This window comes from Nansenia antarctica (genome assembly GCF_963989245.1).
Source record: "Nansenia antarctica genome assembly, chromosome: 2".
NCBI lineage: Eukaryota > Metazoa > Chordata > Actinopteri > Argentiniformes > Microstomatidae > Nansenia > Nansenia antarctica.
This window is the reverse complement of record NC_137675.1, coordinates 60,927,717-60,941,797: the sequence shown is the minus strand read 5'-3', so window position 1 is coordinate 60,941,797 and position 14,081 is coordinate 60,927,717. Positions and strand designations below refer to the sequence as shown.

The following is a 14,081-nucleotide window of genomic DNA, read 5'->3' as shown; positions in this document are numbered from 1 at the left end:
GTTTGGTACCTGTACTGTAACAATGACAAATAAAGTCTATCTATCTATCTATCTAAAGGGAGGTTAGAGGGGGACTGTTATGGTGAAGGGAGGTTAGAGGGGGACTGTTATGGTGAAGGGAGGTTAGAGGGGGACTGTTATGGTGAAGGGAGGTTAGAGGGGGACTGGCCTGCAGGCTGTTATGGTGAAGGGGGGTTAGAGGGGGACTGTTATGGTAAAGGGAGGTTAGAGGGGGACTGTTATGGTAAAGGGAGGTTAGAGGGGGACTGTTATGGTGAAGGGAGGTTAGAGGGGGACTGTTATGGTAAAGGGAGGTTAGAGGGGGACTGTTATGGTGAAGGGAGGTTAGAGGGGGACTGTTATGGTAAAGGGAGGTTAGAGGGGGACTGTTATGGTAAAGGGAGGTTAGAGGGGGACTGTTATGGTGAAGGGAGGTTAGAGGGGGACTGTTATGGTAAAGGGAGGTTAGAGGGGGACTGTTATGGTGAAGGGAGGTTAGAGGGGGACTGTTATGGTGAAGGGAGGTTAGAGGGGGACTGTTATGGTGAAGGGAGGTTAGAGGGGGACTGTTATGGTGAAAGGGGGTAGCAGCGTCGGTTGGTGTTGTCCTGGTGAGAAATAGAAGGGCCAGAGGTCAGAGGGGGTGAGGGAGCATCCTGCTAGCCCAAAGAGTGCTGCTTCTTTAGGCTGTCTGAATGCTTCAGTCGCTCCTCTGGGGTCTTCCTGTACCAACTCCTAAAGACATGGACAGGCAGACAAACCAGGGTGATTAGTATACATTATACAATCAGAATATCTATTCAGTTTCATTGAAAGTCCAATCCAACACTACTGGAAGTAGAAGGAAGCCAACTAAAGAGAGGGACAACTGGAGGAGGTGGAGGCTGAGGCTGCACTCACCCTTGGCGGTTCAGCTGACCGGGGGCAGGAGCGTTCTGACCCTGGCTTGGCTTCAGGATCCTAGGGGAAAGGTGTAAGAGAGAGAGAGAGAGAGAGAGGGAGAGGGAGAGAGAGAGAGAGAGAGAGAGAGAGAGAGAGAGAGAGAGAGAGAGAGAGAGCGCAAAAGAGAAGCGATAAGAGAGTGAGAGCAATAAGCAGAGAGGAGAACACAGAAAAGAGGACATCGATGACGAACCAGCACAGGCGTCAAGCAGAAAATAGAAAGGATATCTAATGCAATCCTAAACATTTATTGAAGAGAAGCCTCACATGTTTCCTTATGGATGGCTTGCTTTGAATGTAAAGAGGGCTGCCTGTGAGGCGGGTGGGGAGGGCGGTATTTGGGTCGCAGCACTGTTCTGTACCTGTTGGCGGGGGGGCTCTTTGGCTTCTGCTGTACTTTCCTGGCTTGTCTTGGGGACTCGCCCACCCTGGAAGAGAACAGCAGAGATGGAGGGGTATGAATAACTCTATGACATCCTCAAACGCACCCTCAAGATCAAAGAATCACGTTTGGAAAACAAACAACACACTCCTCTTCCCGAGTAGTGCCCCCCCCCCCCCCCCTCACCTCTTCTTCCTGTCCAGGGATCTCTGCGTGGCAGCCGACAACGCCACTCTGTCCTTAGGGCTCCTGGCTTTCTCCTACGGAGAACACGTACAGTACAGATAGCAGATGCTGATACAATTACACATGTCGGAATCGTGTGGAGTACGCTTCTCATATGTGACACGGTCTGGTCATTTGGGCCGCAAGTCGGTAACCAATCAATATGTTCAGACTTTTATTTTGAAACACGGAAATACATTTCAACGTTGTTGAAAATCACAACACAAACCCGCTAGTCAAGCCAAAATACTGCAATGCAATGGATTCGGTAAGTAGTCCCCACTACTACCTAGTTAACTATAACACTTTACATTGTTAGCAGGCTCACAAAACAAGCTGTGTTAGTTGACTAGCGAGTGTGCCACTGATTTTCAACAATGCTGAAATGTATTTACATTGTTTTTGTCCCAACATTAAATCGGTTGCCGACTTGCGGACCAATTGACCAGATCGTGTCATATGGGTCAAGCTGGGCTTGAGTCTCTGTGTCTGAACACGCAAAGCTTTAATTCATGAAGCTACGCCAAGTTCTGTCATTGTTGGTGTATACTTATAAGCGTTGAAGGTGAAAGTCCAGACTGACAGAGGGAAAACCCCTCCCATTGTCCCATGGTTAGTTTGAGTGAGTGAGTGAGTGAGTGAGTGAGTGAGTGAGTGAGTGAGTGACAGGTGAAAGGCCCTGTCAGGTTACCATCTCCCGTAGCTTCCTCTCAGCACGAAGCTCCTGGTCCTGCTGCAGCAGAGCCAAACGTTCCTCCGGAGGCATCTCAAAGAAGATGTCATGGATGTCATATAGAGCCGCACGCAGCTGAGGGAGGAGTGATACAGAACACATTTGTGACAGGGTCTGGTGAAAAGGTCCCCGAGTAGGACAAAGTAATTTTAGATTATGAAAGTGCAGATTGTAAGCTTTCAAATGATGTGTCATACATTGAAATCATTGAAGAAGATATGCTTATTTGAATGTTGGTACACCTCAAACCAAATACAGAGAAACTAATCTAATCAATAATCTAATCTAATCTAAATCAAAACAGACACGTTTGCTACCATAGCGTAGCCATAGCAGCTAAGAAGGAACATCGCTATGAACATCTAACTGCATGTTTAGCACATCACAACATGCTGATAGAACGTCAATATGCTAAAAACACATAAGTACACATAATTAGATGGTCACACAGTCCTTCCTTTTGAACATGTCCTAAAACGTAAGTTTACAAGGTTTACCAGCCATGGCTCACTAACCCAGTAGCCTGAAGCAGGACAGGAGGCGATACAATGAATCCAATTCACAAATTGTATTTGAAACACAAAAATATTTAGTGATCCTAAAACTGTTGTTTGTTATATTGAGTAGGCTCTTCAACACTTAAGTGTTTGACTTGAGAATTGTCGACATGCAGACTTTGTCACCAGACCGTGTCACATATGCAGGTAACAGTGTTTTTTCTCATCCTCACCTTCATCTGTGTGTGTGTGTGTGTATGTGTGTGTGTGTGTGTGTGTGTGTGTGTGTGTGTGTGTGTGTGTGTGTTACCTGCGCTCTGACTCTCTCCTGTAGGGAAAAGTCCTGTGCTGAGATGGATCCTCTCTTCTGTGGGGCTTCAGTCTGGAATGAGCGGATGAACTCCTGTGTGTCCTGGAGATACAGTACACACACAACATGAATACACACATTTGAGTGGAAATTATTCAATATGGAAAGCATTTGTGATTGTCTACAATGTGTGCTCTTGTGTGTGCTCTTGTGTGTGCTCTGTGTGTGTGTGTGTGTGTGTGTGTGTGTGTGTGTGTGTGTGTGTGTGTGTGTCTGTGTGTGTTATCACCTGTACAGTCTGGCGTAGGTGTTTGACCTTCTCTGTTTTGAGCAGTCTGCGGGTGAGAAAACCGCGTGTGATAGCACCCAGACGACACAGCGCCCTCTGCTGTTCAGGAGTTATAACCTGGTGGGCAGTAGGCAGAGCAACATTAAATAAGCACACATCCTTGAAATATTGACAGAGTGGGAGGGCGCTCAAACAAACACAAACAAAGGAAGCGCAAGGGGATTCACTGATAATACACACACATGCATACATACACACACACACACACACACACACATACACACACGCACAGACACAGACACACACACACACACACACACACACACACATACATGCACACACACACACACACACACACACACACATACACACGCACGCACGCACAGACACAGACACACACACACACACACACACACACACACACATACAAGCGCACACACACATACATGCACACACACACACACACACACACACACACATACAAGCGCACACACACACATACATGCACACACACGCACACACACACACACACACACACACCTGACTAAGCCTTCCACGGGGTTTGCTGGCCCCCCAGGTGGGCCCCCACAGGTAGACAGGGGGTTGGATGGAGGGTGAGGACAGATTAGAGCTCAGAGGAGAGGAACAACCTGGGGAGAGGCAGGGGGAGAGACTGTTACTGGGGGCTTTTACACACCAATAGTACAGTAACAGGTGAACAAGCAGCAATTTAACCAAGAGCTGAATACTCAATGTAACAGAAATCTCTTACAACGTTACAAGTGGTCATAGACTGTTGCTTTATTAGCATTAGGGCTATTTGGTTAATGTGATCAATCTTTAACCTTTGCACATACTGTATATTGCGCATTGTACATGCCTCTTTGATATAGCTTCTTTTTATACATATGCACATTACATACTGTACATAAGCTACCACACTGTATGAATGAATGAATGAATGAATGAATGGTCTTTATTGTCATTGCTACAGTACAGGTACCAAACAACGACATTTAGGAGGGGTGGCTCCCCTGGTGCTAGGAAAGAAAAAAGAAAAAGAAAAAAAAACGTTAAAAAAACCTACAACGACAGATAGACAGATAGACGACTAGGGTTGTCATATTGCACATAGTGTTATTGCACATTCATTTAAAGTGTCGCAGTTTGCAGGCTTGAAATGTACATATTTGTGCCTCAGCACTACACCTGATTTTTTCAATCCAGCAGCTGCCATCAATCCGTCCAGACTGTCCAGGGCCCAGAACCTAGGTCTTTGCTGTGTTCAGGGCCTGGATGGCCCTGGGGTAGAAGCTGTGCTTCAGTCTGTTTGTCCTTGCGGCCATGGTCCTGTACCGCCTTTTCGAGGGCAGCCGGGCAAAGTGTTCGTACCCAGGGTGGGTTGGGTCTCTGGAGATCTTGGAGGCCTTCCTGAGACAGCGTGTGTTGTACAGCTCTTCCAGAGAGGGGAGGGGGGCGCCGGTGATCTTCTGGGCTGTTCTCACGACTCTCTGTAGCGCATTTCTCTCCGCGGTTGTGCAGCTGGAGAACCAGTCGCAGATGCCGTAGGTGAGGATGCTCTCCACTGCGCCGCGGTAGAAGGCCACCATTATCTCCTGCTTGATGTGTTCCTTCCTGAGGACTCTCAGGAAGTAGAGCCGCTGTTGTGCCCTCTTGATGGTGGCTGCTGTGTTATAAGCTACCTTAACTGTACATAGTTCATAACTGTATATAAACTAAACTGATGTTTACAATACTGCCTTTCCACCTACTGTATATTGCACATTGCACATGTCTCTTTGATATAGCTTCTTTTTATACATTACATACTGTACATAAGCTACCACACTGTATATATACTTCTAAGCTACCACTATCATTGTCATGTATTTTATATCATGTCATATCATATCACTATTTGCACTTCTGGTTAGATGCTAAACATGGATTTCGTATAGTTCTTGTACTCTGCAATGACAATAAAGACTCAAATCTAATCTAATCTAATCTAGGTGTCAGTAACAATGGGTTAGGGTTAGGGTTACCTATGCTGTGTCCATGCGACCTGTCAGCAGGGCTATGGGCGGGGCTCAGGCCAGGGCAGGAGGGGCTGAGGGCAGGGTAGCTGTCACTCACAGCCCTCCGGTCACGCCCCCCAATATCCCCACTCATGGGCCGGCCACACCCCTGCTCCCTGAGCCTCCTCTCCTTCTCCTCCAGCTCCTAACAGCACAGAGACGCACGCACACACACACACACACACACACACACACACACACACACACACACACACACTCACACACACACCCACACACACACACACGCACTCACACACACACACACACACACACACACACACACAAGAACACACACACAGACACACACACACAGACAGACAGACAGACAGACAGACAGACAGACAGACAGACACACACACACACACACACACACACACACACACAGAGAGACAGAGACACAGCCACACATAAATTATTTTTGTCTTGACCTTGCTATAAAGAATACAATGTGTAGCCTTGAGCACCGGACAAACAATATGTTATTGTGAAGATAACATTCACTCTCCATAGCAACAAAACAAAAACAAGTACTTTACAGTCCACACACACACATGCAGGTCAGTTGTGACAGCCCAATACCTCGGCAGAAAGCATTTACTCATGTTGTCAGATGTTCAGCACAGGGTGAGGATGTAATATTGTGTAGTTGCAAGTTCTGACCTGGCGGAGGCGCTGCTGATCTCTCTCCTGCTCGGCCATGAGCAGAGACATCTGGAGGTCGTGCTCTTCCTCCATACGCCTCTGCATGTCCTCTAGAACCTGCACATGCCTCTGGGCCTCTTCTGAATCACACACACACACACACACACACACACATTAACACACAACAACTGGTAAACTCACAAATAGTATAAATGATACATTCACTAAGCTAAGTTGATCAGAAACTTATAGATCTTCAACACACACACACACACACACACACACACACACACACACACACACACACACACACACACATTAACACACAGACACAACAACTGGTAATGCACAAATAGTATAAATGATACATTCACTAAGCTAAGTTGATCAAAAACGTATAGATCTTCAACACACACACACACACACACACACACACACAATGTTTCTCCATTGCCATCTCACCTGTGTCACTGTCCTGCTCCTCCCGGGGGTTAGTAAAGACGGTGGGTGTGAGGCGACCCTCGTGGAGCCCATGAGGCCCCTCCATCTCCCGCCTCAGTTTGACATGACAGGGGGAGAGATCTGGGGCCACGTGGGGCCGGAGCAGTGAGGGAGGGGGGTTCTCCACCTCATAGGCCTGGTTCAGGGGCCCAGCAGGGGTCCGACGGCAGGGGGCCAGGTGTGGCACTCCCCCCATGAAGCGCGGCAGCCTCTCCTGGCTGCGGTCTAGGGCGGGGCCCGGGGCTATGGAGGAGTGGGGCGGCTGCAGCTGGCTGTCCATAGTGTGGCAGCGCCGACGGAACCCGAAGGGGATGACCTCACGCCCCAGCGGGCCGGGTCCTGTCATGCTGACGGGGCTGCCGATCTCTCGGACCGGGCTGGTACCAAAGGGGTTGGCGCGGCGGCTATCGCTACCGCCGCCGCTACCCACCACTGGCCCGTGGTCCGGTGACCTCTCCCCCTCCGAGGCTGTCTCCCCCCAGGCTGCCATGGCAACGCCCTCGCCACACCTCCCCAGCCCTCTGGGGATGAGGTCGGCTGGGCCAATGGGAAAGGAGATGAGGATGTTGCCGGCGGATACAGGGCGTGGTCGTCGGCGGTGGGGGCGGGGGCTGAGGCTGGGTTCAGAGCTAGGCAGGCGGGCGTAGGGGTCGGGCAGACTGGGCGAGAGGCTGCTGGCCCTCGGGTCATAGGGGTCACATACAGCCTCGTATTGGGTCTGAGCCTGATGTTGATACTGGGTCTGGGCCTGGGCCTGGATCTCATGTTGATACTGAGTCTGGGCCTGGGCCTGGATCTCATGTTGATACTGAGTCTGGGCCTGGGCCTGGATCTCATGTTGATACTGGGTCTGGGCCTGGGCCTGGATCTCATGTTGATACTGGGTCTGGGCCTGGATCTCATGTTGATACTGGGTCTGGGCCTGGATCTCATGTTGATACTGAGTCTGGGCCTGATGTTGATACTGAGTCTGGGCCTGGGCCTGATGTTGATACTGGGCCTGGGCCTGATTTTGATACTGGGCCTGGGCCTGGACCTGATTTCGATACTGGGTCTGAGGTGAGCTTAGGGGACTGTGGAGCAGGCGGTATCCCTGCTCAGTGCTCGTCTCTCCAAGTGGACTACGGCTCTCATTCTCCTTGCTAGAGAGGCTCTCCACGGGTGACAGTGTGGGTGTAGCCCTGCCAACGCCCTTTGACCCCCACTGGCAGTGCTCTCTCTCAATGAACTCTCGCGACCTCCTCAACAGGCTCTCCAGACTCGCATCCTGTCTGTCTCCGATCTCTTCCCTCCTCTCCTCCTCCCTCGCTCCCTCTTCTCCCCCGTAACCCTTCAGGAATGTGGGGGGCTCAGTGAGTGGTGTGGTGGGCCGATCCCTCAGGCGTACCCCAATCCCATCACCTCTGGGGAGCCCAGGGGAGTCAGTGACCAGGGTGTAGCCATTCAGTGTCTCAGGTTTGGGAGAGTGGCAATATGGAGGAGTTGGTGGCTGTGTGGCTGTGATCTCCATCTCTGGAACTCTGTGCACCTGTTGCGAGATATGATAGGAGACAAAGAGACGACAAAATAACAAATAAATAAATCCTCATAATCTCAATAAAATTCACTATCTAGTGTTAATACAAAGATGAGATGTATCGATAAAATGTAGAGGAAGATGAGCAAAATGAGCTAAGATAAGGACATCAACACCACTGTTGTAATTTCAATTGAGTTTTTCCTTTTATGGGACAGAACAAATCCCACTTGCTTCTACTTTCAGATGCTGTTCGCTCTTCCTCAAGGTCTTTGTGGTACGGGCAAATCATGGAATACAGATTGAGGACATGGTCATGAATTGTTGTAGGTTTTTTTTAAATCTTGAAACCACAAACTAGAAAGCCAGTTTCAGTCTGCATACACAGTTTGCTGTAGGGGTCGCCAGTTAAAAATAGCACCTCATGAGTCAACCGACTGGAATTCCAGAAATCCAGGTCATTGCAGGTCATGACAGAAATAAACCCAGTGTACTACATTTTGTGTGACAGAATGACTGAGTGACTATGTCATGTCACCCGGGTAGATTTGAGGTTCTCGGATAAAGCAGGTTGAGTGGAGTCCAGAATAGTACATTAGTGATACCTGTAAGACAGTATGAGACTGCATTTACATTGACATTTTTGGCATTTAGCAGACGCCTTATTCCAAAGCGACTTACAATCAATACATTTGAATACTAAGCATGTGAATCAGCAATCCACCATTCGTTGCAGGAAGAGTAATCTAGCTCGGGCCCGGGGCCATTGATAGAAGGAAAAACCTTCTCCCTATCACCTTCTTCTAAAACTTTTTTTTTTTTTTTTTTTACTGGAGAAACTGAGAAACAGTACAAGGGGGGCAATAGAAGTTCTTAGGGACACAGTAGAGGGGAAAGCAGGTGTCTTTAGGAGACGTAGTGGTGAGGGTCAGAAGATGTCTCAGGAGGAGCAGACTGCCATGTAATACAGTATGAGACTGACCTGTAAGACAGCATGAGACTGACCTGTAAGACAGCATGAGACTGACCTGTAAGACAGACTGACCTGTAAGACAGTAAGAGACTGACCTGTAAGACAGTAAGAGACTGACCTGTAAGACAGCATGAGACTGACCTGTAAGACAGCATGAGACTGACCTGTAAGACAGCATGAGACTGACCTGTAAGACAGCATGAGACTGACCTGTAAGACAGCATGAGACTGACCTGTAAGACAGTAAGAGACTGACCTGTAAGACAGCATGAGACTGACCTGTAAGACAGTAAGAGACTGACCTGTAAGACAGTAAGAGACTGACCTGTAAGACAGCATGAGACTGACCTGTAAGACAGCATGAGACTGACCTGTAAGACAGCATGAGACTGACCTGTAAGACAGTAAGAGACTGACCTGTAAGACAGTAAGAGACTGACCTGTAAGACAGTGTGAGACTGACCTGTAAGACAGCATGAGACTGACCTGTAAGACAGCATGAGACTGACCTGTAAGACAGTATGAGACTGACCTGTAAGACAGCATGAGACTGACCTGTAAGACAGCATGAGACTGACCTGTAAGACAGCATGAGACTGACCTGTAAGACAGCATGAGACTGACCTGTAAGACAGCATGAGACTGACCTGTAAGACAGTAAGAGACTGACCTGAGTCTGAGTGTTGTCCAGGAGGTCCTGAACCCTGGCCAGGAGACTGTTCCTGCACAGCGTCCGCCTCTCCACCTCCAGCTGAGCAGCCCTCTGCCTGTAGTCCACCATCTCCCTGCGCTGCTCCTCACTTAGCTGAGGATGGATGAGAAAGCACACACACACATGGGACACAACACACAAACACTTAGCACCCATCCCAACACACACACACACACACACACACACAACACACAAACACTTAGCACCCATCCCAAAACACACACACACACACACACACATGGGACACAACACACAAACACTTAGCACCCATCCCAACACACACACACATGGGACACAACGCACAAACACTTAGCACCCATCCCAACACACACACACACACACACACACACACACGACACAACACACAAACACTTAGCACCCATCCCAACACACACACACACACACATGGGACACAACACACAAACACCTAGCACCCATCCCAAAACAAACACACATGGGACACAACACACAAACACTTAGCACCCATCCCAACACACACACACACACACACACACACACGGGACACAACACACAAACACTTAGCACCCATCCCAACACACACACACACACACACACATGGGACACAACACACAAACACTTAGCACCCATCCCAACACACACACACGTGGGACACAACACACAAACACTTAGCACCCATCCCAACACACACACACACACACACACACACACGCACACACATGGGACACAACACACAAACACTTAGCACCCATCCCAACACACACACATACATACACACACACACACACACACACACACACACACTCATGCACACCCACACACATACACACACACACACACCTCTGCCCTGGGCCTTTGGGAATCCAGATGGCAGTGTTTTGCTGTATGTTATGTATTCTTCAGAACACAGAGACCCAGTTCTGAGATGTGGAGCAGTCCTCCTCATCAGCTCTCTTTAAACCCTTCTGTCTCTCTCAGACTCTGGCATCTCATTCACGCAGCTCCTCCAGCAAACTCAATTGAGCAGCAGTCAGCACCCGGCCAATCCGCCTGACTGACATGAATCAGCCTGGTTGTTCTCCCTCATTAACCCCTCTCCCCCCCAACACAGCTCATACCAGTGACAAGTTTTAGGGAACTGAATTATCCTCCCTCGTTCCTTCCCTGAGAGGGCTGTTTTTCCTAAATACTTTCATGAAATTGTGTACAACGTGTACCTGCATGCATCAATGTATTTTTCAGAAATTCTACCATTACCTTCTACACTGCCTCTAATGACGTGCTAATGACAGTGTGTGTGTGTGTGTGTGTGTGTGTGTGTGTGTGTGTGTGTGTGTGTGTGTGTGTGTGTGTGTATGTGTGTGTGTGTGTGTGTGTGTGTGTGTGTGTGTGTGTGTGTGTGTTGTGTGTGTATGTGTGCCCACAGTGCTACAGTACATTGTAAACAAACCAGCAATGGCTCATTGCATTTGGTTACCATGCAACATGAGTGTTACAGACCAGCAGACACAGGAGAATACCCACACATACACACTCTCCTGGGAAACAACCATGTTGTCATGGGAGAACGCACAGCATAATAATTTAAATAATAATTTAGCCATTTAGCAGACGCTTTTATCCAAAGCGACTTACAATTACGAATTACAGGGACATTCCCCCTGGAGTAACTGAGGGCTAAGTGCCTTACCCAAGGGCACACTAGTAGTGGTGTGGCTTCAGGCGGGATTTGAACTCACAACCTTCCGATCACAAGTCCAACTCACTATCCACTAGACCACCACTACCCCTACACATTTCTCAGTATAACATGATATAAAACCACTACAGCTTAAATAAGTCAGCACACAGGCTTCAAATCATACTGGCTAAATCCTAGCCTCGTTCTAACCAGTTTGTGCTTTGACAACAAGCTGGTTACTTGTGTAACAACCAAGCGTGCAAAACCTGCATAGTCACCTTCACTGCAACAAACTACTCTCAATGGACTGAACTTGTGCAAATAGAAATAATAATAATAATAATAATAATAATAATAATAATACACTTTATTTATATATCATCTTTAACACAGTGTTATAAAGTGCTTTAGACATAGAAAAAAAAAAAAAAGATATGTAAATACAAACAAAAACATAAGTAGAAAGAAAACACATTAAAAAGAATAAGAGCATCATCAAAAACTAAAAACTAAAAACAGGGCAGCATCAATTAAAGGTTAGTCTATGAAAATGTGTTTTAAGAAGAGATTTTTTTTGAATATGCTGATCTTGCTAGCCTAATATCCTCAGGCAGCCAGGTCGTTCCAAAGTCTCCCATTAACATGAAAGACTACATGTGTAAAATCCTAAATGCTCCAGTAGGCTAACCCTCTGTACCTCATACCCGTCTCGCCCGCTTTCTTTAGCTACTCACCAGGGGAGACAGCACAGTCCTTCCGTGGAAGCGAAAGAGGGAGAGAGGTTCCAGTTGGGCAGGGGGTCCCCTACCTGTCCTCCTCCCCTCCCCCTCAGACTGCAGTCTGGCCAGGCTCCGCAGGTGAAACTCCTCATAGCTCTCCATCTCTGGGCCTCCACACACTGCTCACCACAGGGACACAGTAGAGCAGTCAGTTAGGGTGAATAGGATCCAGCGACAGAGGGCATTATACAAGGCAAGGCAGGTGAGCTTGTAAATCAGTGCTGAAGTGTGAACCATGAAGGCGTGGGCTTTACTATCTACCTTCCTGGTCATGGAAGCTATGAGCAACTGGAAGAGCAAGAGAAACAAACAAAGGAGGTTCTGTCCTTAGATACCGTATCACACTCATCACATTCCGTCCATTCTATTCGAGAGAGAGAGAGAGAGAGAGAGAGAGAGAGAGAGAGAGAGAGAGAGAGAGAGAGAGAGAGAGAGAGAGAGAGAGAGAGAGAGGCGAGACAATGACTCCCATTAGATCCATTTGGGAAGCGGATAAAGGCTCATATGTCTAATCGATAGCTGCTTTTCAGGGAATATTTGTCAGCAAGATTAGAGAGTACACACCCTCACGCGTGCACACACACACACACACACGCACACACACACTTACATCTTGTACTTTTTTTTACACAAATCACTGTCTCTCATCTTATTGACTCCCAGATATATCAGCAAATCCCTGCAAATCAGCATGCAGAACAGGGTGGATGTCGATGATCAGAGGAGGCATGGATTGATGTTAAAGCAATAATGTGGCTATTACACGCATGGATATAATAATGTGATGTAAAGACATGCGTCCAATGCCGTCCATAATAAAAAAACGCTATGAGAAGGTCAAAAACTGTCATGATCATTAACAATGCTTACACCATTTCTAACACATGAAATCCCTCGGTGCCTCTGGTCAACACTAATTCCGACAAACGCATGAATACTGATAGAACACATCTCTTCTGATAGAACAACATCTGATAGAACAACATCTCTTCTTGCTACATTGTGTAGTTCGCCGCGCCAGCAGCGATCCAGGCCATGCTTTAGTACAGCTGTGCGCCAGGGTGACAGGCAGACAGCCGGGGTCCATGGGCATGCCCATCGCTCGTATAATCTTACCTCGATTTAGCGTGACATCCACAAGTCGACGAAATGGTGTATTGCTCTTGTTCCGTTGATAAACTAGTGAATGTATTCTGGCTCCGTATTTTCTGGTTGATGCTGTTCCTACAATAATGTAGTGAATTTATCTTTTCAATCTCAGGACCGCTCGCCTCAAATGGTCCTCTTCCGGCCGTTACAGCGCCGCCTAGCAACCCCGTGTGGGTTTAGTTCCATTTTAATTTCTAGCCCCTTCTCCTAAATCCTAGGCAATTTATTCTGAAGTATGTGAAAGGTAAACGTTTTTGAAGAAGCATGGATATAGCTATTCGAAGCCCTCTGATATAAGCAAATAGATGTTTTCTTACATCTGGAGGTCCTTTTCAGACCAATGGTGATATTATATGCGGTGTTATTGTAACATGGGATGTGGCCATTATCCGCCAAAGCATTCTTGACAGCGTAGCACACACCATGATGAATGCACCACTATGTAGTTCAGCATTCAATTGTATCTGTTTAATTTAAACTCCGTGGTCAAAATTGTGTGTGTGTGTGTGTGTGTGTGTGTGTGTGTGTGTGTGTGTGTGTGTGTGTGTGTGTGTGTGTGTGTGTGTATGTGTGTGTGTGTGTGTGTGTGTAGTTAGAAACTTCCAATAACATATTTTTCACCTGTACTACTTTCACCTGTAGTTACTAAAATGACTTACTAAGTATGAGATGTTTATTCAGAGAAAAGTTTTT

At 47.5% G+C, this 14,081-nt stretch overlaps 1 protein-coding gene across 1 annotated transcript; it reads right to left on the bottom strand.

Moving 5' to 3' along the window:
* Positions 1-659: 659 nt before the first annotated feature.
* ccp110 (centriolar coiled-coil protein 110) lies at positions 660-13,338 on the bottom strand (the record flags this gene model as incomplete). Its single annotated transcript, XM_080523228.1, has 16 exons — positions 660-735; positions 901-960; positions 1,305-1,370; positions 1,511-1,584; positions 2,241-2,357; positions 3,090-3,191; positions 3,379-3,495; positions 3,919-4,028; positions 5,424-5,601; positions 6,117-6,238; positions 6,561-7,347; positions 7,636-8,127; positions 9,759-9,893; positions 12,195-12,358; positions 12,501-12,527; positions 13,287-13,338. The coding sequence occupies 16 exons, from the start codon at positions 13,336-13,338 to the stop codon at positions 660-662; spliced, it is 2,679 nt and encodes an 892-aa protein (XP_080379354.1).
* Between the last annotated feature and the right edge of the window lie 743 nt (positions 13,339-14,081).